The sequence below is a fragment of the Sphaerulina musiva genome (assembly GCF_000320565.1).
Source record: "Sphaerulina musiva SO2202 unplaced genomic scaffold SEPMUscaffold_13, whole genome shotgun sequence".
NCBI classification, from domain to species: Eukaryota; Fungi; Ascomycota; class Dothideomycetes; order Mycosphaerellales; family Mycosphaerellaceae; genus Sphaerulina; species Sphaerulina musiva.
Genome location: NW_016017395.1, coordinates 203,997 through 231,860, shown reverse-complemented (window position 1 = coordinate 231,860; position 27,864 = coordinate 203,997). Strand labels below are relative to the sequence as shown.

At 50.7% G+C, this 27,864-nt stretch overlaps 6 protein-coding genes and 1 non-coding gene across 7 annotated transcripts; all 7 read left to right on the top strand.

Moving 5' to 3' along the window:
• The first annotated feature begins 570 nt into the window (after positions 1-570).
• On the top strand, positions 571-2,423 carry SEPMUDRAFT_152305 (uncharacterized protein). The gene has a single exon (XM_016907364.1). It carries the CDS (start codon positions 623-625, stop codon positions 2,048-2,050), a length of 1,428 nt encoding a protein of 475 aa, XP_016756105.1. The 5' UTR covers positions 571-622; the 3' UTR covers positions 2,051-2,423.
• A 218-nt stretch (positions 2,424-2,641) lies between these two features.
• SEPMUDRAFT_112035 (uncharacterized protein) lies at positions 2,642-3,904 on the top strand (the record flags this gene model as incomplete). The annotated part of the gene is made up of 1 exon (XM_016900953.1): positions 2,642-3,904. One exon carries the CDS (start codon positions 2,642-2,644, stop codon positions 3,902-3,904), a length of 1,263 nt encoding a protein of 420 aa, XP_016756104.1.
• A 377-nt stretch (positions 3,905-4,281) lies between these two features.
• On the top strand, positions 4,282-5,671 carry SEPMUDRAFT_152304 (uncharacterized protein). The gene has a single exon (XM_016907363.1). The coding sequence runs from the start codon at positions 4,364-4,366 to the stop codon at positions 5,597-5,599; it is 1,236 nt and encodes a 411-aa protein (XP_016756103.1). The 5' UTR covers positions 4,282-4,363; the 3' UTR covers positions 5,600-5,671.
• A 538-nt stretch (positions 5,672-6,209) lies between these two features.
• On the top strand, positions 6,210-6,301 carry SEPMUDRAFT_t84. The gene has a single exon. It is a non-coding gene; the product is annotated as a tRNA-Glu (tRNA).
• Positions 6,302-7,991: 1,690 nt separating this feature from the next.
• SEPMUDRAFT_74625 (MFS general substrate transporter) lies at positions 7,992-9,685 on the top strand (the record flags this gene model as incomplete). Its single annotated transcript, XM_016910073.1, has 1 exon — positions 7,992-9,685. One exon carries the CDS (start codon positions 7,992-7,994, stop codon positions 9,603-9,605), a length of 1,614 nt encoding a protein of 537 aa, XP_016756102.1. The 3' UTR covers positions 9,606-9,685.
• An 8,049-nt stretch (positions 9,686-17,734) lies between these two features.
• Positions 17,735-20,475, top strand: SEPMUDRAFT_74619 (uncharacterized protein; the record flags this gene model as incomplete). The annotated part of the gene is made up of 1 exon (XM_016910072.1): positions 17,735-20,475. The coding sequence occupies one exon, from the start codon at positions 17,735-17,737 to the stop codon at positions 20,300-20,302; it is 2,568 nt and encodes an 855-aa protein (XP_016756101.1). The 3' UTR covers positions 20,303-20,475.
• A 4,934-nt stretch (positions 20,476-25,409) lies between these two features.
• On the top strand, positions 25,410-27,667 carry SEPMUDRAFT_152302 (uncharacterized protein). Its single transcript, XM_016907362.1, has one exon. It carries the CDS (start codon positions 25,883-25,885, stop codon positions 27,626-27,628), a length of 1,746 nt encoding a protein of 581 aa, XP_016756100.1. The 5' UTR covers positions 25,410-25,882; the 3' UTR covers positions 27,629-27,667.
• Positions 27,668-27,864: the final 197 nt, after the last annotated feature.

Sequence of the window (27,864 nt, the reverse complement as noted above, 5' to 3'; positions counted from 1 at the left end):
GGAAATCATGGAATGGTATTATTTGCTTTCCACGTGACGCGAGGAATACTAGCGTCCGGATATAAACTATATTACAGACTCCAAACATAATCACCAACCTTGGGCTTAATGCACGTTTCACCGACGCAACGGCATCACGCATATCGGCTCGATGAGCTCGATGAACGCGATGGCGACGGCGATGAGGCTGCCGCCTGCCTCGCCATAATAAGACGAAAGCTTGAAGAAGTACACCCAGACGCGACTCCATGCACGTCCGCATGATTGTTTCCTACTCCATCACTTCATGTCGTCCTACTGACCTCTAGAACCCCGACTTCAGTCCCATACTGTCACCATGTTGAAGCCCGTGACTGTTACGGAGTCTGCTTTGAGTCCTCCGAGACTGAGAATCCGCAAGCTGCAAAAAGATGGAGGTCAGCGACGTTCCATGAATCCCGACCGACCAGTCACAGCGCCATCGCCATCGCTGTCGCTGTCGCCAGCACCGTCACCGTCACCGTCACCGTCACCATCGCAATTACTCTCATTGTCACCCTCACCATGCTCCCTCGCACCCAGCGCCCCCACAGAACACGGAACTGGTAGCACGCTCAGTCCGACATGCCGACATAGCACCTCGATGCAGTCGATGAGACGCAGCTTCAGCCCGGACAGCTTCGTCAGAGGCCCCCATCCACTGGCCCCACGTTCCCTTCACGTCTACACCAGGGGCGCACTTCTCACATCTGGGTTCGCTTATCACCCGAGGCTCTTCGATCTAAATATCCACCCGATCATGTGGGACAAGTTCACCAGTCAGATTGTGGCCACTGCTAGGCTAAGCCCAGCCGAACGGGCTCGCGTCTGGGCGGTCGGGACTGCAGCTGCCATGACCACTTCATTTCCAGAGAGCTGCCACATCGGACAGAACAAGAGTCGGCGCATACAGGAGAGCAAGGTCAGAGAAGGACTCCAGAATGGGTCTGAAGATAGTCTAGGCGATCTGCTCCATCAGTGGAATGCGGGATACTTTTCAGAACGAGGACTACTCGCGCGACTTGACCTGAACGAAGCGGTTCAGAACTCATCTCCGCAGCAAAGCAAGGCCATGCGACGGGGGTCTCATTGGTATGCGCACAAAGAGGACCGTGAATTGGTGCGCGCAGAGCGCAAGTTCTCTATTGTCATCACTCAAATTCAGCATGGTGAGGGGCTTGCAGACTCGGTACAAACGTCTTACTCTTCAGGCAACACCAGCCCCTCTTCCGACCAGAAGAGTAGCATAGAGGTGACTGGATTCAAGCCGCTGCCAGAACTCCCCACGGGCGCCCATCCCTTGATCGATGTCATGAATTATTGGACCAACTTCGATAAGCCGAACCAACATCCGGATGCGCTGCCAACCGCCAACCAATTTGCAGAACTCGAAGGTGACAGTCACCGGATTCTACTAAATGATCAGGCCATCGTGCCTGAAGACCCCTTCATCGGACCGCTGCCCTTGGAGGAGTACAGTGAATTCATCTCCCAATTGTATTCGCAAGTCGCCGGACAGCAGAGTACAGTAGCGACACAGCCCGCCTCCAAGCTGCAGCCAATAGAGGATGAGTCGCAAATGGTGGCCGAAACCCATCCTTTACCCCTGACGCAGGAAACAATGTCAGAGCAGGAAGCCATGGGCAACTGGCCTCTGCCGCGCGATCTACCTCCGAATGGAAATCTACTGGCACAAGCCGAAGTGGCCAAAGCGTGTACGGCTGAACCAGTGGCTGCTCATAGTGAAATGACCCCAAAATATCGTACAGCGCAGCCCGCGCAGTACAGGTTGTACCCGAATATGTCTCCAACAGAGCGATCAGTCCGTTCATTCAGGACTACAGGCTCTACGCTTGAGATTGCACCTTCCGTGCAGTCCACGGCTATTCCTAGGGACATCGAGGAACCCCGAAGTAAAGCCATGGCCAGCCCTACTGCATCATTCTTCTTGCCACTGGATATGAAAGGCGTTGGTACGACGTTGGACTTCGATCCACAACTGACAATCAAGGACATGGCCACCGCGCACTGATGTTGAATTTCAGCGTTTGCAGACGATACGTGGGGATGTATGGGCGTCTCCGGTCATGGGCATGGCGGGCCAAGGTTGAGCTCATAGACATTGTCGAAGATCGGCAACGAGTGCCCGTTTACAAATCGTAATACTGGGCGACACGAAGCACCATGACCTTATTCATCGCTTGATGCGACAAAGGAATAAAAAGGCTAATCACAAAGCACACGCCGTCAAATTGAGATAGTATGTGACCTTTCGCTTCATCCAGGACGAGAATTATAGCGACGATTGTTCCGTGAACAGTCGTTGCGTCAACTTTGCAAAGCATGCTACAGTTGTTTTCAAGATCAGCCAGATATCTGTTCTAGCACAGCATTAATTTAGTGACCACCAACAGCCTATCAATCTTGTGGTATTCACACAAAAGAACGATACGATTACGGAAGTTTTCCCATGCCTTAGGTAGGGTCACTGAATCATAAGGTATAATGCCACCCCGAAAGTTCAAAGCCGCCGTATCATGATCTCAGTGCTTATCCTGAGTCTTGTACTTTGGTGCGAAACGCAAAGAAACTCTGTCTGAAACCCCACCAGCATAACGAACACATGCACACCCACCTTACTGATACAAAGCTAGATCGAAGCTTCATCGTCGCTGCTGTCGCATCTCACATGCCACAGGAGTTGGATCATTGTGCTATAACTCCCTCGTTCTCCCTGCTTATCAGAAGCCCGCCACTCAGCGCTGAGAACCGGACCACAGACCACGCGAGCACAGCAGAGTCTTCACGGCACCACAAACACATCATGGGCTACTCAGTATACACGGCATTCGCTACGCAAGATGAAGCAATCCCCGAATCCTGCCGCTATAGAGTTCACAAACAACCTGCTGGCTCAGGCCGCATCGGCTTCCGAGTTGATTACAATGGTTGTGGCACAGGCAGCATGATGACCAACGGTCTCTACCCCAGAATACTCGACCCCGAACCTCGCACACCATCACTCGAGGTCGCATATCAACACCTTCTCTGGAAATCCCGTCTCTCCGGCCCTTTCGTCAGCATCTGGCGTTCTTGGGCTCGAGCTCTCCGCTGGGCACGATATCTGCAGAAGAAAAATTGCCGCGGCATCATCATCTACGCCATCGATCTCGAAGTCGTACAAAATCCCATCTATGACGCTCATAAAATCGTGAAGGAACTGCAACAGCAGCAGGAGCAGCAGGAGTGTCCCACACGCGGTCGGGACCTTTCTCTGAAAAACCACCTGGAAGAACTTCTCGTGTACAATGGAATTGATGCGAGTACATGTGCGATTCTAGCGAGTATACCCGCCGGAAGCGAGAATGTCAAAGTTGCGGCTCATTTCGCTCATGCCTTGATTCCCAAGGAGTTGTATAAGGAAATTTCGATTTTACATTATCGTCAACAACAGCAACTACAGCTGCTACAACTACAACAACAGTTGTTCTTCCCTTACGCCTTTCAACAATATCCCGCAACAACAACAAAAACACTGTACAACAACAACTCCTCCTGCAACTTCTTCTCTACATCCCTCCCTCCTCCCCCATCATCATCCTACCATCATTCCGCCGTCCCCAGCGGGACAGCAGGTACAACATGTACACTCTTCGACTCCCTGCTCAGTCGCTTATACGTCGACATACTCCTACGGAGGGGAAATGTCGAGACGTCGAAATTGCTCGAGTTGGTTATTGCTATGTGTACGGATTTTGCGCTGGCGGGGAAGAAGGAGATGGTGGTGGTGGTGGAATCGGATGTTATGGGAGCGAGATCGAGAGGGGATTCGGATTTGTCGACGTTCAGTAGTAGTAGTTGTGGGACCTTTGGGAGTATGGAATGATGTGGGTGGGTGTGATTGGTTTGATCTGCTAGGGGGGATGATGATGATGAGGAGGATGTCAGGTGGTGATGATCATGATGATGATGATGATGACAGTGTAAATGTCTGTTCTTAGGAGCAAATTCGAGACTTTTGCTACATATGAGATATCACCAGCCGTTTTGAGACTTTGTTGATCGTGGCATTTGATGATTCCATTTCCCAGTTCAGATCGAAAGTGTAACGCTGATCACTGGGGTGATGAATACATGTATTTGTGATACAGTACCTATACCAGGCAAGGTATGGTGGATGTACCGAACTTCTACCGACTTGGCAGCTTCATGTTACCTGACTTCTCCCTTTTTGTCAGCCTTTTGCGCGAACCAAACAGTAATAACACCTACTGGCTTTCACTCCTGGCTTTCACTACTGGCTTTCACCACTGTGTCCACCATCTAGGATTTCCTACTGCTTTGTATGGTCCATATGGGCGGATGGTCCACGCTACGAATATGGTGCTCCGGGAAACCTCGCAGCAGCCTTGCGTTCGCTCGTTCGGCGCCATATTCTCAGTCGTCGAATCTGTGTCAGAAGTACTACACTGCAGATGAAGACAAGCTCATTATGAAGATGTCGCAGGAAGGAGCCGACTTCTCGACTATTGCCACGGAGCTGAACAGGACGCCAGAAAGCGTGCGGGCTCGCTACTCGAGATACCTGCGAGGCACACTACCAGCCACCAAATACCATGTCTTCACCCAAGGCGACGACGACATTATCATTCAAAGAAAATGCCAGCGTGTACCCTTAGCATCAATCGCCCGCGAACTCAATTGTCCCCTTATCCCTCTTAGAAATCGCTGGTATTCAGTATTGCGATTCCAATCAGAGTCGCTGCCAGGAAAAGATGGAGTGCCGCCTCTCAGACTGCCCAGTGGCCTGAATTTTACGGAAGCACGTGAATTGATTGTGCAACGCATACAGGAAGGACATACCAGGGAGTCTATCGCGAAGGAACTGAAGTGCTCAATTGGTGTAGTGGGCCCTATATACGCCTCTGTTTATCGGCCGCGTAATGCGAACCGCTCGAAAACTTACTCCGATCAAGAAATAGAATTGATCAAGCGCCGTAGGTCTGCGGGTGCATCGATAGTGGCTGTCGCGCATGAACTGGGTCGCTCACCTTGGAGCCTGAACAGTTTTCTGTGCTACCTCAGGGCCACTGGGGGCCTACCTAACTCTATGAAGCGCTTCACACCAGCCGAAAACAAGCAAATTCTCGAACTGTGCGCCAAGAACACATCTTTCGAGGCGATTGGTGAAATGCTGGGGCGGTCAGCCATTTCCATTCGTAGTCATTATCAGCGCTTGCGTCAAAACGTTGCACCATCAGCGCGACCTTCGCGACGGGCCCGTTGGACTTCAGCAGAAGTGGACGAAATGTTGAGGCAGTATGATACAGGCGTTGCAGTGAAGCAAATAGCCCGGAGTTTTGGCAGATATCCTGGCAACACCATTATGAAATTGAACTTTGAGCTCTTTCGTCGAGGACGTCCCCCCATAGGAATTTCGAGCCCACCTTCTCAACATGCCAATCTGGATGTGGACACCACCGATACTGTGGAAACTGAACCTGAGCGGGAGAGCAATCTTGCTGAAAAGTCTGCTACGGTCGCGAATGCGGATCAGAATTCTCGTACGGACTCCACATGAGACCGAGGGCGGCAAAAGGCAATGTCTCAAGGAATGAATGAATGATATAGGAACTCTGTAGCACTGCAAGAGAAAAATCTACGTGTCTAATGTTAGGGCGAAATGCCCAACATTCGCTAAGCTTCGTGTTTAATAATCCGAAAATTCCTGTCGAAGTAGGCATCCTTTCAATGAACAAAACAAAACCGCGTCGTAGGAGCCCGTTTCACGGAATGGTATCAACACAAACACAAATACTAATACAATGGGAGGGAAAACATATCATGTTTTGCCAATGTACCCAGACAGAAAGGAAAAACTTCGCAAGCTGGTCTCTTTACATGTATGACATTTGGACAATCTGGCTGCGATATTTGAACAACAAGACACCCATCAACCAGAGTCGAAGAAACTGCAGCCTAAAAGCAGGATAGTGTAATCAATATCAAGAGAACAAAGACTCGAGAAACTCTGCCTGACGTGGCCTCATTGAAATACTTCTACTCTCTCACTTTTCTCGGGTATTCATGGGAAGCTCATCTTCACCTCGGTAGTTAGCACACTTCACAGCCTGTTTTCGAGAGATCATATAATGTTTGAAATATGCTCGTACATCAACAACCAATCATCATCCGATATGGTGTACCGGCTAGCATCACCCGCTTTCAATGCTTTCATTAGCTATGATCCGGGTAGAACCGGGTTCGACTCCCGGTATCGGAATTACGATTACTGAACATTTCTTTTTTGGCTTTTTCGTCTTTTGCTGCGGGATGTTTTTTTTTTGCTTTTCGTAAGGGGAATTCATCGCATGTCATTTTGCAGCAGCAGCGGCGCTGGAAGGATTTTACGATCTACCTTACTACAGATACTTGGTTTTGGGGACTACATACTACATCAAGTCCGACAAAGTCGATAAAGAACATGGACACAAGTGGAGGGACATACCTCATCTTTCCGCCCTCCTGGCCACCGCTACCTACCTACCTTACAATCGGAATGACTGAACCACTTCCTTAGTACTCACCTACCCTACCCTGCCTGGTAGGTATGTATACATGTATGTCCTCGTCGCACATTGCAGTGCAGTGCAGTGCAGTGCAGGCAGACAGACAGACAGACTTTACCCGATAGGTCCCACGATGGACTTTTTACGGCATTGGCCTGTTCAACAGCTCTCTACCTTATAGTATAGCCTGTCCCGATAGATAAGGCGCAGCAGGGAGAGAAAGCAGAAAGCAGAGAAAGATTTTTTTTTTATTTTCGCGGGTCTGGAGATTGCGGCGGCGGTCGGTCGGTCTGAGATACCGGATTGAGCAAGTCCGCTCGCTCGCTTTCGGGTTTTTGGATGTCGGTGAAGAGAACGTTTTTAGGTATTGTAAGGTAAGGTAAGGTAAGGTAAGGTAGGGAGGGAGGTATGAGAACGAGAAAGTATATTACAGGTAGGTAAGGTAAGGTAAGGTAAGGTATGCTGCTGCGTTTTTTGATCATTCTAGGAATTTTTTCTTTGATGATAGGAGTTTACAGAACTTTTTTTTTCATTATATTGGATAGCACGATTGATTTTATCCTGTCGAGCTTGGGGCGATATATCTTACTTGAGAGGTAGAGAGAATTTCTACCTCCTAGGTACAGTATCTAACTAATTCATTGCGAAGTAACGAAAGAAGCATATCTGAAAGGCTCAGGTATCTACCTGGTACATATCTATCAATCGACTATGACCTCCTCTTCTACGACAAGAACTACGACTACAACTACAACTATACCAACAACAACAAAACCCTCAATGAACCACCAAGACCGAGATGAAAGACAAGAATATGAAGAAAAAGAAGATCGAGAAGAAAAAGAAAAAGAATCCCTCCCTCACCAACCAAAACAATCTTTAGATCCCACCACTTCCCACAGCATCGAGTCCACGTGGAGAGCACAACAACAACAACAAGCTCTTCTTCTCTCTCGCTCTTGTCCACTTGGATCTGGATCTGAATCTGAGTCTCTCCAATCATCATTTGCCTCTGCTTCTTCTTCTTCTTCTTCTTCTTCTTCTTCTTCTTCTTCTTCTTCTTCTTCCTCCTCCAATCTAGCCTCGGTAATAGCCACTCCGGATCCTCTTCTGGGAAAATCAGCAGCAATAGCAATAGCTTCGCGAGCTACTACGTCGAAACTTCGTTCTTCTATGATTGATGATGATAATGATGATGATGAAGCGAAAAATGAAGTTGTAGTTGTTGTTGAGATGGATGATGTGCACAGTACGGCTACTACTGCTGGTGGTGCTGGTGGTGGTGGTGCTGCTGCTACTACGTCCGTAATGGGCTATTTAGGCGACCCATTTGAAAATCCTTCAAAAGATTTCACGAAGACGAGAAATGGAGATGATGGGAAATTGGAATTTCAAAGGACGATGATGAGTCATCGGAATAGAAGATTGACGCCTGTTGGTAGTGAGGGGAAAAGATCGTTCTCGCAGTCAGTTGCAGTTGCAGTGGAAAAAGAAGAAGAAGGAGGAGGAGGAGGAGGAGGAGGAGGAGGAGGAGGAGAAGAAGAAGAAGCAAATGGCGGACCTCGAAAAGAACAAGGCGTACCACCGGAACTGAGCAACCTCACTGCAGAAATTATTTTTGTCAGCGTCTGTTCTGCAGGACAGCTCCTCTTTGCGTTTTTCATGGGAGACGTCAATGTCACGCAGCAATCTCTCAAGAAAGCTTTGAACCTCCCACAAGGAGAAATTCCATGGCTGATAGGTGCGTTTCTCACAGCTTTGGGACTCAGCGTTATTTTATCCGGTTCTCTTACGGATATTTTACCTCCTAAACTCCTCATCGTTGGCGCGTTCGTCTGGCTCACAATCTGGAATTTGGTGGGAGTTTTCACTTTGACTCCCTCTCGCGCGATTGCGTTCTTCATCGTGCGAGCTATGCAAGGCTTTGCAGTCGGCGTGCTCGTTTCTGGGAGTATGTCGATCCTCGGACGAGTGTATAACCCCGGACAGCGAAAAACTCGAGTCTTCAGCGCCATGGCAGCTGCTTCGCCGTTTGGATTCTGGCTTGGAGCACTCCAAGGAGGCGCGCTTGCCGAGAGACAGCAGTGGATTTATGGCAGTAATGCCATCATCTGTGGGATTTGCGCTGCGGCGGCGTATGCGACGATTCCGTCTTTGAAGCCCGCCGCAGACCACGGTTCTGCGCGTGTTCCTTCGATTCGGAATTTCGATTGGGAAGGCGCTATTTGTGCTGTCGTGGGATGCATTTGTCTCCTCTTCGGCCTCACGCAGGGCTCGGTCGCGCACTGGTCGCCTTACACGTATGCACTGATCATCGTCGGCGTCCTCGTCCTCAGTCTCTTCTTCTGGGTCGAAACCAAAGTCCCCCGGCCCCTCGTTCCCGCTCGCCTATGGAAAACACCAGGTTTCGCACCTCTGATGCTCGCATACTTTCTCGGGTTTGGCGGGTTTGTAGGTGCGTGGCAATTCTACGCCGTACAATTCTTTCTCAATCAGCAACACGTCTCCTCTCTCACCGTCGCCCTCTACCTCCTCCCCAACGCCATCTGCGGCGTCCTGGCCACATGGATCGTCTCTAAACTCATGCATCGCATTCCCGGACATTACATCTTCTTCGCAGCGCAAGTCGCCTTCGCTCTCGGGCCTGCCTTTTTTCTCCCCCAGACTGCGTCCTCGAACTATTTCGCCCTCTCGATGCCCGGGATTGGGTTGGCGACGTTTGGTCCCGATTTGAGCTTCGCGGCAGCGAGTATCTACATCACATCGCAAGTCCCGCGCAATTATCAGGGATCTGCGGGGAGTTTGTTGGTTACGATACAGAATTTGAGTGGTGCGATTATGACTAGTGTGGCAGACAGTATTGCTGCCAAGGTCGACACCCAAGAGAATGGAGAGGTCGGGTTGGAGGGCTTGAGAGCTGCGTGGTGGTTGGCTTTGGCGGCTGCTGTCGTCGGGGCGGTGGTGACGGCTGTTTGGGTGAGGATACCGAAGGAGGAAGAGAAGGATCATGTTGCTTAGTATGTAGGAAGAGGAGATGAGCAGATGTCGTTTACGTGGTCATGATAATGATAATGATATTCTAGAGAAGTTCATTGGCGTAACAAGTACTCGTTAGTAAAAAGTAGATATGGCTCTCGAACGGCTGTTCCTCGTTGAGAGTTTGAACATTTAGAGACGTTCGTGAGACTGGTCGGTGCGGTGGTATATGAGCGGACGGCAGTCGGGAGGAGCAGACTGATACCCATGTGTAGGTAGGGAGGTAAGGTAGTGATCCGTCAAGGTCTTGTACCTAGACACCTGACCTTACCTGTATGTAGGTAGTCAGTAGGTGCACACTTACTCTACCTAACCTACCATACTTACCTGTACTTACTGGCCAGACTTGTAATATTACATATTGCCTCCTAGGTAAGCACTCAGACTGGAAACGCAACGTGCCCGGGTTCGTGCGACTAGGTAGATACCGGTAGGTCAAGACATTTTGGTGACCTTCCGTTCATATAAAGACCGTTATGTCAGCACCACCCGGTAATAGTTGTATCGTGGACTGCTTCACTTCCTTCGAGATACGAAGTCGGAGAAGCCGTGGGCGATGGGGCCACCGGGCAGCCTGGAGGTCGGCGGTCATGGTTTCCGAATCCAAGGTGTGCGACCGAGGCTGGCGGGGCTTGGTATTGGAGGGTATTGGAGGGCGACTGTGGAGAGCCGTTTAAATGAATGGTTCATGAGTGCCTCCAGGCGTTCTGTCACCTCCAGGTGTGATGGAATGGAACTTATGGAAGATACATGAGTGATAGTACCTACATACATACATGTATCCAGTGGTGTCATGACATGTGCAGGTAGCAAGGGCGTGCCAAGGCATTGCCTTATTGTCGGAGGTTGCTTCATGTTTCTCCTAGATTGTTGATACTGATAGGAGCATGAACCCGGACGAGACGCCGGAATGAAGTCAGCAGCATGCAGCAGCGATGATCAAGGTCCAAACTTCTCGAGATGGAGGAAAGGCTGCTTGATAGAACGGTGCGGTAGTCCTAATTGGGCCGATATGCACAATTGGAAAAAAAAGCAGCGAAAAGGAAGTAGAGGCGGACATGAACTAATTCATTGGATTTCATTCATGGACGCATCACAGAACTCAAACTGGGATCCATACTACTCATATTTTTCGGACAACCGCCCGCTTCGGCTCCTGTCACGATTTGTGAGCGAAGCGGAGTGCACATGGCTTGTCATGCAGCTGCTTCCTGCGGGTAAGATGCATCTTGATCGATCGTGTGCCTGGACGCCCCGTCTCGCTCTGTGAAAGCCCGGCGTGGTGGTGGACGCCCGTCGATGGTGCTGTGCTCGTGAGAAAGGGTGCAAGGCGATCCTCCATAATGGAGGTGGTAGAGGGACTGTTTATAGATGTGGCGAGTCGTTGTCAAACGTGTGCGGCTGCACAACTGGGCGGTGATCATCCCCTTTCACTTACTGATCACCCTGAAGAGTCTAATGCAGGCCCTGGAACAGGGTGTTTCAGAGTTCCCGTCGTGTCCTCGAGCGCTGGAAGCAGCAGATTCCATGTTGATAAGAATAGCATGGAAGTATTCGTCTGCTGGTGATGGTGGAAGAGCGCGCAGTAGGAGGTGGTAGACACTAGACAGTATTGCTCCAGCAGCAGCAGTAGTGGAGTCCCTAGTGAACGGGCAAAGGGTCTCAGCGACGGGAGCCGTGGTAGAAGGATACAGGCCCAAAGCAGCACGACAACAGTGTTTAGCGCACATTTGAGGGCGTCGGGAAAGTCTGCCGACCGCGAACCAGGAGTGCCAGGAGTCAGGTACGTACTGTAGCATGAGTTAGAACTACCTGGGTAGCGTAGCCTCTCTCCCTGCCAGCCCAGCCTTTCCTCCCGAATTGGTTGTTGGAGGCTGTTTTCACTTTCGCACCTCTACCGAGCACAATTTCTTGTCGTTTTTGCTGTTCTGCACTGTATACTGTTCCTGACCCTCGACCACAACAACATCCGCGTCCCACGACTGAGCTGCTTCGATTGCGCAGCTGTGGTACGAGCGGGAAAAAGTTGGCAGCAGCGCGTCGCAAACACGTTCTGTCTCACCATTGCGGAAATCCCCATACCTCACCCAGCCTGGTACCTAGAGTTTCCCGTGCGAACGACCTTCCACCAGCCACTGTCCATCCCATCTCCACCCCCGACCGCGGCTCACTACTGTCGAGCACGCACGCACGCACGACACCACTACCACCACCCATCCACCACCGCCATCACTACACTGGACAGGCCTCCATCGACTTGCGAGAAAGAGCCTGGATGTGTGCGCGCTGCGAGCTCTCGCCTGTCGCCTGACCTGGTCTCAGCGTCTCCTGGAGACTGCGTGAAGTCGACCGCACACAAAAACCGCGCACTATACACGAAACATGTCCTTCTTATTCAAATCGTCCAAGAAAGGCGCGTCTGGGCCCGTGGCCACCCAAAACGCGCCTTCACTGCACGCCGTGAGGGAACAGGCATCGAGGGATCCGGCGTTGCCCAGTCAAATACCCACGCTGAATGGCTCACATACCAATGGCGCGAAATCAGGCTCACCGACACCGCCGCAGAGCGTCAATGCGAGTCTGAACTCCATACAGGGCTTCGACAAGTCCGCAGCTCGGTCAGCGGACGAGCGGGCGCACGCAATGCGAGACGAAGGAGCGCGATTGCACGGCGTGTCGAGCCCGGAGCCAAAGATGCTGCGTGAGGGCCGAAGGGATGCCAGTCAGGATGCGGTATGCGCGAAACTGCATATTCGGTACATGTAGGAATACAGCAAGGCTAATCATGTGCAATAGGTTGGCCAAAGGTTACCTATGCAGCAACCGCGACCCTCGCAGGAAAACTCCCCATACCCTTGGTCACAACGGCGCCTCAACTTCACTGTGACGAATACCAACCCCTTCCCACGTTACGGCGCTGCTGTCAACTCGAGCTCGAGCAAAGATGGCTCAATTTATCTGATGGGCGGCCTCATCAATGGTAGTACCGTTAAGGGCGATCTATGGATGGTGGAGTGCGGCCCAACTGGCATGGGGAGTATGACATGTTTTCCCGTCGCGACCACGAGTGAAGGCCCGGGACCTAGAGTGGGACATGCGAGTCTGCTGGTGGGTAATGCCTTCATTGTATTTGGAGGTGACACCAAAATGGACGAGGGTGATATGCTGGACGACACCCTCTATCTGCTCAACACATGTAAGCCCGAAGACACTCTGTGCGAGTGAGCGGATGCTAACACATCGATAGCCACCAAGCAATGGTCAAGAGCACTGCCAGCCGGGCCCAGGCCGCCCGGACGATATGGGCATACTCTGAACATCCTGGGCAGCAAGATCTACATATTCGGAGGTCAGGTGGAAGGCTATTTCTTTAACGACTTGGTGGCTTTTGACCTGAATGCACTGCAGCAAGCGACCAATAAATGGGAGATACTCATTCAGAACACTATCGACGGCGGTCCACCTCATGGTCAGATTCCTCCTGCGCGCACGAATCACACCATGATCACCTGGCAGGACCGACTATATCTGTTCGGAGGTACAGACGGCATCCACTGGTACAACGACGTGTGGTCGTACTCGCCCCATTCCAACTCCTGGACCGAACTGGAGTGCATCGGCTACATCCCAGTGGCTCGTGAGGGACATGCTGCTGCGCTCGTGGGCGATGTCATGTACATCTTTGGCGGCCGCAACGAGGAGGGCAATGACCTGGGAGATCTGGCAGCATTTCGAATCAGCTCTCGTCGATGGTACACTTTCCAGAACATGGGACCTTGCCCTAGCCCACGATCCGGCCATAGCATGACAACAGTGGGTAAGTCGATTGTTGTGTTGGCTGGCGAGCCGAGCAGTGCACCTCGCGACCCCATCGAACTGGGGTTGGCCTACTTCCTGGATACGAGCAAGATCAGATATCCTCCCGATTCCACGTCGAACACTCCCACGAGCGAGCGAGCAGCTACAAGGCGGCCGAGTGGTGAGCGTGGTGGCTCATTGTCGGGAATACGAGGACCAACACCGGCGCAGAGGTCAGAGCTCATGGGCAGCGAACGTAGCGGTAGCGCTGGCGACAACCGCATACGAACCAACGACGGGAACTCACGCTTACCTCGCCCGGGCCAGCCACCTCCTCAGGGCCCGCCTCCACAAGCGCCTGGACAGATGCGACAGACTGGCCCACCTGTGACTGCACGACAGCCGACGCGCTCCGCCGATAGAGCAATCAGTCCATCGAACGAGAACGGCCGCCCTCAACAAAGATTCGAGAACGTGGCTGCCGTTGCATCGGCAGCAGCAGCACGAGCATCGCCTGTGCAGAGAGAGCGAGCAATGCCAATGTCACCTACCTTTGGAGAAGGGCAGAGTCCAGCGACACAAGCAGAAGAGCAGACACGTGCAAAACCAGAGACGTATACACCTTCTCAGGAACTGCCCGGTTCTTTCCCGCAGACACCTGGCTTAGAGTCTCGGAATGAGTCGAGGAACGGTTCGCGAAGCGCCTCGAGGCAGAGGGGGAATCCTTTCGACGAGACGCCGCGGCCATCCGTGGACAGCGAGCCTTTGACGAGAGTAAGAAAGATATCAGAGGAACACGAGAGGCCGCAGGACTCGGGGCTTGGATCATCGCCAGCACTGACATCGCAATACGAGGAGATGGTCAGAGAGCTTGAGCAAGTCAAGCACAAAAATGCTTGGTATGCTTCGGAACTGGCGTTAGCGAAGAAGTCGGGCTACCAGTCACGGTCCACGGAGTCGCCTGTTTTTGATGAAAGTTCCAAGCAGACCTTCAAGGATGACGACAAGCCATTGATTGAGGCTCTCCTGAAGATGCGCACAGAGCTCGCGAAAATGCAAGAGGCCATTGACGAACAGAGCAAGAGTGCGGCCACGCGAATTGCGGAGACTGAAAGGCAGCGGGATACCGCAGTCAGTGAAGCTGTCTTTGCGAAAGCGAAACTCGCCGGCTCCGGCAGTCCACGACCTGATGCCGAACCCAAAAGTACGGATCGCAACAACGACATCAGTCGGCGCCTCGCATCTTCCCTCGAGGCTCAAAGCGAGCTCAAGCGCCAGATTGAGTCCCTGATTCAGAACACCGAGGCTGAGAGGAAGGCACGCGAGCTCGCCGAAGACACTGCCAACGCTGCGCAGAAACGAGCCTTGGAACTTGATACGTATAGGCAACAGCACGCGTCCGAGATCGAGAGTCTGCGCTCGGAGCTCCACGAAGCACAAAAGGCACATCGCGAAGCCGCAGCAAGCCATGCTGAAATCTTGACGCAGCATAAAATCTTGGAGGTCGACAAGGGCGAACTCAGCCGACAACTCGATGGCATGACGGCCGAAGGGAATACGCATGTCTCGGTACTAGCGTCGTTGCATCAAGCTGTCGGTGCTTCTACCGAAAAGGCAGACCTTTTGCAGAAAAAGCTGGAAGAGGAGCGCAGCAGCCGAGATGAGCTTGAACAGAGCCTGCGCGAGCTTCGGACACAGCATGAGCAGCGCACTGGAGAGCTGGAGAGCACCTCCCGACGATTGCGTGATGCCGAAGAGCTTGCGCACAGACATGCCGAAGAAGCGCGAACGCATCGTGAGGCCGTGATGGCAGGCCTGGGCAAAGTCACAAACCGCGACATTGACTCTTCCAAGGCTCATGATGAACGTCTCGCCATCCTGCAGCAGCAAGTCGATGCTGCACAAGCTCAAGTGAGGCATAACCAAGCTGCCGCTGACGCCGCTTCTGAAAAGTTGCGACGCGCGGAGGAACGGATCGCCGGTCTGGAGTCGTATCAAGAGCAAGCTAGCCGCGAAGGTCTGTCTATCAGGAAACAGCTGCAGGTGGCAATGAAGGAGAATCAGGCCCTGAATAGCGAGAAGGTTGAACTCGAGCGAAAGATGGAACGGCATATGCTCGAGACGAACGCCTTGTCTGTCCAGCATGCTTCACTCAAGGACGTCCTCAATGAGCGTGGCATTAGCGCTGCTGACAAGAGAAGATCACGCGGATTGGACTCACCAGGCAGCCATCGATTCAGCACACCTGACCTACATCGCGTTCGCGACCTCGAACAGCAGCTCGAGACTCAAGCGAAGGCACACGAAGAAATGAAGGCCCAATACGAGGAGGTCAACGAACGGGGCGCGCAAATGAAGCGCGAATACGAGGAGAAGCTTGCTGCTCTCGACAACGATCACCAGGCTGCAGTGAAATATCTTCGTGGCACGGAGAAGATGCTTTCTAAGATGAAGCAGGAAATGCAACGTGTCAAGAATGAAAACGCTGAGTTGGGCAAAAAGCTCACCAAAGCCAAGGACGACATTGAGTCAAGCGCCAGGAGCACGCCTGCCACGGATCGTTACAACGAAGAGTGGGAGGCTGAACGCCAAAAGTTGAAGCAGGAGGTGTCGACTGTCCAGGCCAGCCTACAGGGGTCCATCAAGGATCTCGAAGGTCGACTTGCCAAGATGCAGGAAGAGTTGTCGCAGACCAAGAGCTCTCACTCAACCACGCAAGCCGAGCTGCAAAGTCTGCATTCCACCGTTGCAACGTCCAAGGCTGACATGGAGCGACTGGAAAAAGAGAATGGACTGCTGGAAGAACGAGCCCGTGACGCCGAGAACAAGGTCCAGCTTCTGCTTGATCAGGTCGAATCGAGTGTGGACAATTACCGCCGCCAGTCGAGGATGCGCAGCCCTACTGGTACCCCTACCTTGAATGGAATCGTGCATCAGCGTGCTCCCAGCGGCAGTGAATCAAGCGTCGATGCCAACGAGACACATGTCCCTACGCACCTTAAAGGGCATTCGCGTCAAGTCTCTGGCGGAGGAGACTCTACCTACTCTGCCACTGAATCGGCCACAGGCAATGAAGGACGAAATTCATTGGCCCTCGACTCTCTCGCTTCCGAATTGGACGCCCTGCGGACTCATTGGGAAACCACCACCTCGAAGAATTACCGCCTCTCCGATCGCTTTGATTATGATAGAACACCCACCACTACTACTGGACCGGCGGGCGCCAATGGTGATAGCAGCCTAATGGATTGGCGGCGCGGTCTCGAAATTGATGATGACGATGATAATGCTACTAGGCCCGGCACATCTGATGGAACCAAGACCAGCAGAGGCCCGGCTGTCACGAAAAGACGAAGCTTTGACGAACCTACACCCACAGCTACCCCCCGGCTTGGTGTCGAAGGTGGTCTGCTATAGCACGGTGATTTGGGAACATGTGGGCCTCTTCATCAGCCTAGATGCTGATTGTATGACTGGAGGGGCGTAATGGCAGGCATGCTCGGGAACAACATCGTGAATTGGATGTTGTGAGCACACTGGAATGCAAGTACGCAGAAACGAGAGCACGCAGTGACATGCGTCGTCTCCTCGACGATCGTTATAGGCTTTCCTCGTGTGATGGTCAGAAATTGTATGGTTTTCGATTTTCTTTTCTCTGAGTTCAAAGACACGACTCTGTACCATGGAGGTACTTGCTGTTCTGTAGATCTATACATATGTATATATACCCTCTGCTTGTGTGGCTTTCGGTTAGGGTGACGATGAAGAGAGCGGAAGGAATTGTACGAGAGAGCGGCGACAGAGACATGTCGTATTGCTACAATGGAGCTGGTCAGGAGACTGTTGTAACTGCGATTTCCTGTCCACGGCAGATCCCACCTCCATTCACCCACCACCGTTCACTGTTGTTTTCTGCTGTCTGTTGTTGTTGTTGTTGTTGCCACCGGCAGTCCCCGCGCTCCGGTCGGTCGGTTTCGTCATCTCCTGCTGAGCTTCGGCCTCCAACTACCTCCTAGGTACCTACATGTACATACATACATGTACCTACCTTAGGTATATACGTACTTTGGAGGTATGTACATGTCCTCGCAGACTTCACCTTGCAATTCTTTCATTTCAGGCAACATGCGAACGAAAACGATGCAATGACGCGTCCGACGGTAACAAGACGCCGGACGATACCAGACCTCCGTCGCTCGCCTTCTACTCCTAGGCAGCACGGCTACCTCTACTCAAGAACAACTACAACGACGACAACAACAACAACAATAACCCGTCCGCTTGCCGCCAACATCTTCTCCGTCGACTTCACCATGGCAGGCATTCGATTCCTCCAGCGATTGCCCGAAGAGCTGCTGCAGAACGTTGTGGAGCGACTTGAGCGACCGGACTTGCAGAGCCTGAGTCAGACATCGATCTGGTGTTATCAAGTCGCCACCGCGCACCTCTGGCGGACTGTCGAGCTGGTCGATTGCAAAACAGAACACGACGACGCGTACGGCGATCCCGAGTACGACGACCACGACGACACGCCCTTGCTCAAGAAGCTCTTTCTCCTGGCGACGAAGCCATGGCTCGCCGCGCACGTCCAAGTTCTCACCCATCGATGCCACCTGCCCCCACCCGCCATCTTCCATGAATTGCCCAGGAATGCCTTCAGTGCGCAAACGCTGTCCGCAGATCCAAGGACCATCAAGCTCGCCCAGATGGCGGTCGGGAACATGAAGAAAGTGCATACGGTTCGAATCATTTTCGGACATCCCCATTTGACGGATGCTCTGTTGAGATGCTTCTTTGACTCCAGACGAGCCACGGGTGACTACGCCCGAGTGCGTAAGCTCTGGCTCGAGAATTGTCGTGTCTCTGCGGGACTGAATCCAGATATTGATTACCATCCTTACGGCTTGCCTCTACGGCTCGATTTCACGGGCTTGGAAAGCATTCGCCTTCGCCGGATGCCGATGCGAGCAGGACCACTGGATCGTGCTGGCTACGCGAATTATACAGTCTATGCGCGAGATCTGTATACCGAAGAACTACAAGACGGTCTCGGTGGAAGATATGCCGCGAGTACCAACCGCTTGTCGACTGAAATGAGAGCAGGAGATGATTATCTCACGTGGCTGGAGGCTCAAGGAAAGAAGACCACAACGGAGTTTGGGCGCACAGATCCAAGGAGCTTACCGCAGTCGATGGAGGAGCACCCACTCGTGGACATCTACAGAACTGCGCAACGGTTTGACGCGCACATGTATAAGGCGTTGGGCAAGCTGGTGAAGCTGCCAGACGATGTGCGCTTGCTTGGCGAGTTGACAAGCCAGAAAAGAGCTGAGATCGCATATCGAGGCAACATACTCGACCCAGGATCGCTATCGAAGGTGCCCATGGCTTTGCGACATATGCAGGCCGAGAAGATGCCGTGCGCTGATGCAGCCATGCTCATGGTGCATAATGCGAGCGCCAGTTTGACTTCGCTCAATCTGGACTGGATTCTGAGTGTGCCACACCTTACACCCGGAAATTACCTGCATTGTGGCGAGCAGAGATTTGAGAATTGGATCGCGATGTATCACAATTTGTTCCGTTGCCGCTTTCCCAAACTCAGAGCCTTTCAAGTCCGCAATTGTGTGGTGATGCACACAACACTCCCGGACGGATTATATCTTCTCGACACGTCCACCATCGCCACTGAGAAGCCGCTGACCAGTCGAGATCCGGCCACTGGTGAAGATGTGCCCTTCGCGCTCGCTGGTCTGGCTTTTATGGAAGCCCACCCAGAACTTCAATGCTTATCTTGGCCAATGACCCGCTTTTTCTCCAACAAACCGTCGACGCCCGAAGTGCAACAGCGAGTGAATCTTGTTCTGGAGAACATGGCTCGTAATCTGATCGATTTGCGGGTTGACACCAAGTTCAGCGAGATTGGCGAACCATTCTCCGAAACGGACGGCATGGGGAATCTCGAGGATCGCATCCGACGAAAGCGCTTCATCGCAGAGTTTGCTCCCAAGATGAGAAATCTGCGAAATATCAAAATCGAGGGTGGCATGCCGCGAGACGAGAGACGAGAGGTGGTGCGGGCCCTGCATGCATGCAGTCTGGAAAAGATCGTGACAATCGGAATTTGCAGTCCGATCGGCAATACCTGGGGTGAAGATGGTGATGAAGTGAGCGAACACGTCGATGAAATGGACCGGACCAATCTCGAAGCTGAAGACAAGTCTGCAGTGTTCCAACTGGGCGTGAGCAAGCCGCTCCCACCTTACAGCGATTTCACATTCGTCCCACAATACGGTTGGGACGGACAGCCGCCGATGCTGCATACACTCGCATCATACCATGCAGACACTATTCGCGAGTTGAAGTTTTGCGGCTGGAAGGGTGCTCCATTGTTGCTGAACCCAACGCCTCTAACTACGCCTCTTCTTTCACCCCTGAAACACTTTCACAAGCTCGAGTCGCTGATCATCAGTCTATGGCTGAGTACACAATTTGCAGGCCACCCTCGCGATAGCGAAGTCATATCCTACTGGACCAACGCCCGATCGCCCGCAGCCCAGGCGCTGGTCCTGATCTCGGACGAGGAACCTGAAAATGCGTGGGATTTGGAGCTGCGAACCAAGTACGCGCCTGGTGCACTGGCATGGCGTGTGACAAATCTCTTGGGACCATTTCTGAGCCCTGAAGCGAAGAGTCGACCAGGGGGTGTGCATGTGAGGGCTTCGTTTAGTATCGGGGACTGGGGTGGAATCTTCGACCTGGATTTGCATATCGGGAAGGGAGCTCTGAAAAGTGACGTCTGTCTGGGTTACGTGGGACCCCGAGAGGAAAACGAGGAGACTCGTCGAAAGGAAAAGTTGGAAGGACGACGGTGGTTTTGATGATATGCAGTAGTCATGCTGCTTTACCATTGCACCGCGGACGTGGGGATGAACGCGATGAGCGATGACTCGAAATACACAGTCCACACAGATTGCGTCGGGAGAGTCTTGTCCAGCAGACAAAGACTGGGTATTCCCGCCCGATCACCATTGCGGGAGGTGATGCGTCGGACAGACGACGACAAGGGAGAGGGTTGATACATTTTCGTGACGGGCACTAAAGTCACCAGCTGGTAGAGAGTGTCAAAGGGGGATCAAATTGCATGTCCTGGGTCGGTGTGGAAGCGGATCGACCTACAGTAGACTAGCAACTTTGAAACCGGAAACTTCACTCATCTCACGTGCCAAGAGTGTACATACTGTACCTACGTCACGTATAAGGTCCTATGTACATCGTGATGAAATCTGCTTGAGTAGGTCAGGTAGGTACATGTATGGCAGCATAGCCGTAAGACCCAACAGCCTTTCTTCCTCGCATCATCTATGCAGTGTCAGTGCACCGAGCAAAGTGGTACATGGTCAAGATACCTTCAGAGCCTGGACAAATAGTAAAGATGGCTTCGCTAGTTTAGAGAGTAGATTTCTAGATGTTCAGAGTTTACTTGCAAGTCCAGTTATATTGAGCTCCCTGGGTCGCCTCGAATACCTACCTTACCTCCTACCTGTTGAAGTGTAAAATTGAGATCCATGATTGTCAATTGAGTGTCTATCAGCTGTGCTATATAGACATTGTCTCTTGTGCCTCAGGCTTCAACCTCGCCGTCCTTCATCGCCGTCCTGACCGTTTGCAACGGGTGCCTGAATGCTGTGTGCTACATCAACACTACCTACATTAGGTACTTTATGCCAAGCCATATTGACTACCTCCTGACAAAGTCGTGATTGCAGGGCGAATGATGCAATCGTTTTTTCTGTTCTCAAACATTTCAGTCCTTCTTAGCCGCATATTTTCTGTAGTCATAGGATATACCTCTTGACAAGTTTATGACTATTTCTATTTTGTGATTTAATATCAGTACAGCCTACAATCTCTTTTTCTGTAGTCGTTTTTTCAAAAGTTCCCTAAGAGTAAGGGGCTGTTCAATAGCCTCTAACCGCAGTTGCTACGGCTCGAATTTGCACTGTTTCTGCTCTATTGAACGTATTAACGCCGCAATACGGCAGTTAATAAAGCTATTGAACGCTAGTCGCAGTTGCTATAGTCTATATAGTTGCCTAAAGTCCGTAAATATACAGTTGAACTGTAATCAACTCAATTACATTGCCTATATTGTATCTTAGTATACCGGCTTGCCTAATATAGTAATCTATCAATAATATCGAACTGCGACTATCAATACGGCTGTTAAGGTGCATTTTCTATCGCATTGCCTCTATTCTATAGTTACTAACGTCTAAAAGCAGTAATTTTACGAACGATCGATGTTATCTAATAGCGAGGAGGAACGATAGTCTACTACCAATCTCGCCGCCGCCGCCGTATACTACGACGAATTCCTATTACGCGACCCTTAGAAAGAGAGCGACTATAGTACTCTGTAGACAGTATACTTTATTAACTATAAAGACGAGTTATATAGGTTAATGCATATTGATAGGCGTACATTTGAGGCCTTGCTAGCAAGATTGATAATGTCTTATAGCTTGGAATCAGAGCGTATACTAACAGCTACTAAGAGACTTATACATTTCCTATATATTGTAGGATAGGGTAGTAGGTTCCGGGCTGTAAAGAGTCAGTTTAGAAGGCCGCTAGGTACAATAAGCGACAGTTTCTACTATGTTATAGCTATACTGCTATCGCTGTATAAGGAGGTAGTATAAGAGCCGGATTATAAGGCAATACCTATACGGATTCAGAGTAATAGCAAGTTCTTTCTATACTTCTAGGATTGCGTTAGAGCCCTAGATAGTAGCTATATTAAGGCTTATATTATAGGGGAAAGCAAGCTATTCCGGAATCGTAAAGGCGACCTCTCCTAGAATGTATTAGCCGTAGTAGACTTCAATATGCTGTTTACCTATATATTAGCTAGATAGGAGGGCTCTATAGCGGACGTTACTGTACTAGGCTACGCTAGAGATATAGATAGATTCGGGGCAAACCTACCTCTAGGCAAGTACTACCTTGCAGACGCTAGCTATGTCTCTTCGGATATAACGTTGATTCTATATTCTAGCGGGGTTCGGTATTACCTGAAAGAGTAGTTACAACTATTGGTTACTATATAGCGTAGTAGTAGACAACAGGCAGACCTGCGTCTAGTTAATACGAAGGAACTCTTTAATCTACGCTATTCCTTACTACGCAATGTTGTAGAGCGAGTGTTTGGCGTCCTTAAGAATCGATTCTATATCCTTAAGAAGCGTTCTCGGTATAATAAAGAGACGTAGGTACGGCTTGTCTATACCTTAGTAGTACTATACAATTTTATCCGTCGTACTAACGCAGAGGATACGCTGTTTAAGGATAAAATAGCACGGATAGAACGAGATGTACTATTACCGCAGAGGGCCGATATGTTCAATTAGAATATAGGGCCGAGTCGATCGGTCGATAGGCAAGAGAAGGAGATAGACAGGTTCTAGGATATAGTAGCTACGGATATATAGGAGGACTATAAGTATACACTAGCAACTAGTAGTAGGGCTATCCGCGTAGAAGATAAGATTCCTTGAGTAGTAGCTCTATATCCGTACGTTTTGACCGTCAGGCCCCCGGGGCCTAACTAAGAGGGGGGAGGGGGGGGGGAGGGGGGGGGGGCATAAGAAGCAAGATATAGCGATAACTGCTAGACGGACGGAACGACTCGAGATTTATTTGAGATATATATAAAGTAGTATACAGTATTGTAGAGACAGTAGGGTAGTAGGGTAGTAGTGTAGTATAATAGAGCTCTTAGTTTATTAGGCGTAGTATATCCGGAACTGTACTAGAACGGCGGTCTGCCTCCTTATCGGTATTCTTATTGTTACTCTCTAACAGTCTGATCTTATAAGGCCGCATAGCGTCGAGGTCAATGCCCTCGATAATATCGCGGCGTATAACTATAGTATAGTGCTTCCTACTAGCGGCCTCTGCTTTAGCAATACGTATAAGCTGCTTCTATCGACGGTTACGTATAAAGTCAACGCGAGCTACCTTACGGTTAAAGCTATTATCTGTATTGTTGTCAGATTGGATAGTAGCTATAAAGCGTAGGCGATACTTATAGTTACCCTCTACAAATAGAGCTACTATCTACGGTTGTTCGTTCTACGTCCGTATACAGGTATTAGAATAGAGCTAAGTACTAAAGAAAGCGAACATTAACGTTCTCGCTTCCGTTAGTTAACGCTTGGGTTCGAGCCTAGCCTCTACGGCAATAGCAGCAGCTCTCTCTATAGATTTACCAAGCAACTTAGCGCTAGATACCTTCTTCTCCCTCGGGGTTAAGAGAGGAACTGTACCGGCCCGGCGGGTATTAATACTATTCGCAGCCGGCGTTGCGGGACCGTTATCGTCGTCGTCCTCCTCTTCTACTACTTCTTCGGTAATAGCCGCTGCCTTATCTAACGCAACGCCCGGCTAGATAGTACGCTTGCGCTTCTTTCCCTAACTACTAGCAATTGCGGTACTAGTACCCCTAATAGAGAGGTATCTAGTTGCAGTCTTTATAGCCTATATAGCCTAACACTACTACGCTCCTAGCAATAGCTCAGACCGCAATGATCTCGTATGCTTATAACAATCTAGCTTAAGGTACTTCTCCTAGACATAGTCGTCTGCTATAACGAGGCCGGTAATCCAATTAATGCCAAACCTACTATACTTAAAGAGTAAACGCTCTGTAGCCTGCGTCCGTCGTTAGTATTAGTCTTCTTTTGTCTTATACTAACCCTAATATAGGGTCAGTGTCTACGCTTCCTCTAGATACAGCTCCTTTGCTATATTGAGCACGATAGCGATAAGATAGTCTCTCTCTAGCTTGCGCAGACTACCGGCCCTATGCTTGTTACGAGCTAGTACCTTGATATAAGCCTCTAGTAGTTTGAATTCTAGTACCCGGCCGGCGTCCTATAGAAAAGGAGGAGATTTCTGCTTCTTCTAACTACTACTGTCCTAATATTCCGCCTATATACTAGCAACATCCCTACTAACGTCCTCGTTATTATTATCGTCTTCGTCTTTATCGTCCCCGTTGCCGAGTGTATAACTAGTAGAGTCTTAGGAGGCAGGCCTACTTGTACTATTCTCTTCGTCGCCGAGCAGAGACTAACTCTTACCAAATTGGCCTAGACTGTCCTCTAAGAACGGGTCGAGGATACCGGTTATTAGGGATTTATTCCTAGTAGATAGGTAGTCTAGGTACCTAGTAAGTAGGTATAGCTACGACTAAGAAGATGCTCGATCGGGTAGGGTAGGGCGCTTCGGAGGAGGCGAGACGATATCCTCTATAGTTATAGCCTTTAAGTATACGAGAGCTCGTTACGCGGCGGCATCGCGGTCTGCCTTCTCGTTAAACAATTAGTTCTATAATTTGCCGGTATTATGCTTTACTCGGGGTCTCGGAGGTATATTGATAGCCGTACAGTATAGCGACTATCGGTTCGATTGGCGTAAAAAGAGTAGAATCGAAAGCGCTTAATACTATGTTTAATTCGGCCTATCGATCGTATTATATACTAATATATTAATAGAGCAGTAGTCGTATTAATACCTTAAGTAACACTTACAGTTGTTTGTATATATAACTTCGGAGCTATCCGAGGCGGCTTAGCGCAGGTTGATAGCACAGTACTATATAGTTAATAGTATAGTACTATATAAAGTCGGCCTATTAAACAATATAGCCGTTTGTAGGCACTACAGTTACTGTCGTACTGCAAATACCGTCTAATATATTGCGACCGTTAACCGCAGCGACTGAGAGCGTCACTATCGAAGCCAGCGGTGTTTATAGGGCCATCGCAGTAACTGCGGCAACTGCGGCTGGAGGCTATTGAACAGCCCCTAAAGACCGCCGATCTCGGTCACGCCGCGCCAAGACTTTTCCCTGAGTACCTCCATTCGCCACCCCTTTGACTCTGTTTTTGCTTCCTCCTCCTCCTCCTCCTCCTCCTATCGAAACACCAAGAAAGAAAGAAGAACAAACCTACTGAAAGCAAGACAGATAGGTATAGAGAAATATACCTATTGCGGCACGTGATACTGTACTCTACCTTCAGGACTGAAACGGCACGGAACGAATAGAGAACGTCGAACTCGCGTTGTCGCTATACACACGCTTACTCACTCTGCGGCTTGTCGGGTAGCCCTAGAGTAGCGAACAAAGCCTTCTATTGTTCGAACGTGACGTATCAGACAAACAAGACAAACAAGACAAACAAGGAGAGCTGCTCTTACGGGGGAAACTATACGTTGAAGTTCAAGTTAAGCGTTGCCAGTTCTTCGGGGCTCTTGGATTGACTACTAGGAGGTAGAACGAAGAGAGAGAGAGAGAGGTGAAGAGAGAGAAAGATTCATTGTCCAGCAAAAGTATCCTCGTCGGACCATCGGCAAGCGACCTTTCCACGTGCTCGCGGGTTTCGACCACACACATGTCTCGAAATCCTCCTCATCATACGAGCGGTCTGGTAAAACGCGTTATCAGGACGTTAATCGATGTCCGATCCTCCTCCCCCGGTGAGCTTTCACCATGCATGAAGTCGTTGTTGCCCGGGCGGCAAACTCGGGCCGCGTGGCAAGGGAGGGTGTACGGTGGTGATGGGGGGAGTACTACTACCACAACTCGTGCAGCAGCCATGTTTGTCGAGAGACCGTTGGCCAACGCTCTTGTTGCTTCCAGACGAGCAAACTTGAGGGAGTTTGTTGGTTCGAGAAGATTTTGGGCAAACTTGGACAGTATAAGAAGAAGAAGAACGATGGCTACACTTGCAGACGATGCACCAGTGTACAGAAGAGATTCCGCAATGTCGGATTTGCACAGCACGTATGAGGCTGTGGTGGTGGGAGCAGGACCGGCGGGGATCGTATCTGTGGGAAATTTGTTGGAGAAGCAAGTCGGCAATATTCTCTGGGTGGATGAGACTTTTCAAGGAGGCAGAATCAATCAGTACTACCGCGAAGTGCCTTCGAATACCAAGACCAAGCTCTTTTTGGAGTTTGCGGAATCGGTTACTCCGTTTCGGAATATTGTGAGCGCTGGTAGCAGCAAAGATTTACTCCAAGATATTCGAAAGCTGGACCAGGAGAAAGGTTGTCAACTCAGCCACGCAGCAGATATCTGCCTCATGCTCACCTCCGGCCTCAAGAACACTCCCGGCGTCACAGCGCAACCCGGCCGCGTCACATCCGCCACTCTCGACGAGCGTTCTCAAACCTGGAACGTCAACCTCACCACCCCAACCCAATCCTCCTCCTCCTCCTCCACACCCCTCGAGCCCATCCGCACCAAACGCCTCATCCTCTGCACCGGCTCCACCCCCCTCGACCCACCCCTCCCCTACGAACCTCCGGGGCTCAAACACATCAACCTCGACGACGCCTTATCCCCCACCACCCTCCGCACCCTCCTCACCCCTCTCTCCAGCAGCCGCACACCAACAACCATTGCCGTCATCGGCGCCTCCCACTCCGCCATCCTCGTCCTCATGAATCTCTCCCACATCATCTCCTCTTCCCCTCACCTCAACCTCAACGTCAAATGGTTCACCCGCCACCCTCTCCGCTACGCCGAATACGACTCTTCCGGCCACGTTTCCGCTCGCGATAATACCGGTTTGAAAGGTCAAGCTGCTGTGTGGGCGAAGAAGAATCTCGAACCGTTGTTTTCTTCTTCATCCTCCTCATCCTCATCCTCCTCCTCAACAACAACAACAACAGTAACCTCGGTAGCGAACGGCAAAATCCAAATGATTCGATACAAAAAAGGCGACGAAGAAAGTGTCTATCGAAAATATCTTCTCGAGAAAGAACAAGAAGAAAAAATCCCCTCGCCAAAATTCCTCATCCAAGCAATCGGATACGTGAAAAATCCCCTTCCTACTCTCAGCATCATCATTCCCAAAGGCCACACAAACGCAAACGCAAAAAACGAAGAACTCTTCATAAACCCAATTTTCGATCACGACAAAGGAATATTCTCTTACATTCCCAACACCACTCCGAAGAATGAGATGTCAAAGAATCGACAAATCCCCGGCCTCTACGGCGCAGGAATAGCTTTCCCGCAAAAAATCTTGGACAAGAAATATTTGCACGAGGAAATGAATGTGGGGTTTATGAAGTTTATGAAGGCTGTCAAGGGGTGGGTTGGAGGGTGGAAGGGGGTTGGGGGGGAGTAAGAGGGGATGGAGGGTGTTGGATGGGGGGATGGAAATGGGGGGGGGGAGATGGGAAGGGGGATGGAAATGGGGGAGATGGAGATGGAGATGGAGAAATCGTCAAACTTTAGCTTAGGTATCTAAGATGTGAAGAGAAAGATGATTAACCGACTCGCGTTATATTCTATGTAGAATTGCCTTCGTCTTGTCTTATCTTCCTAACTGATACCTCCTAAGGAATAGGTAGTAAACCTTAT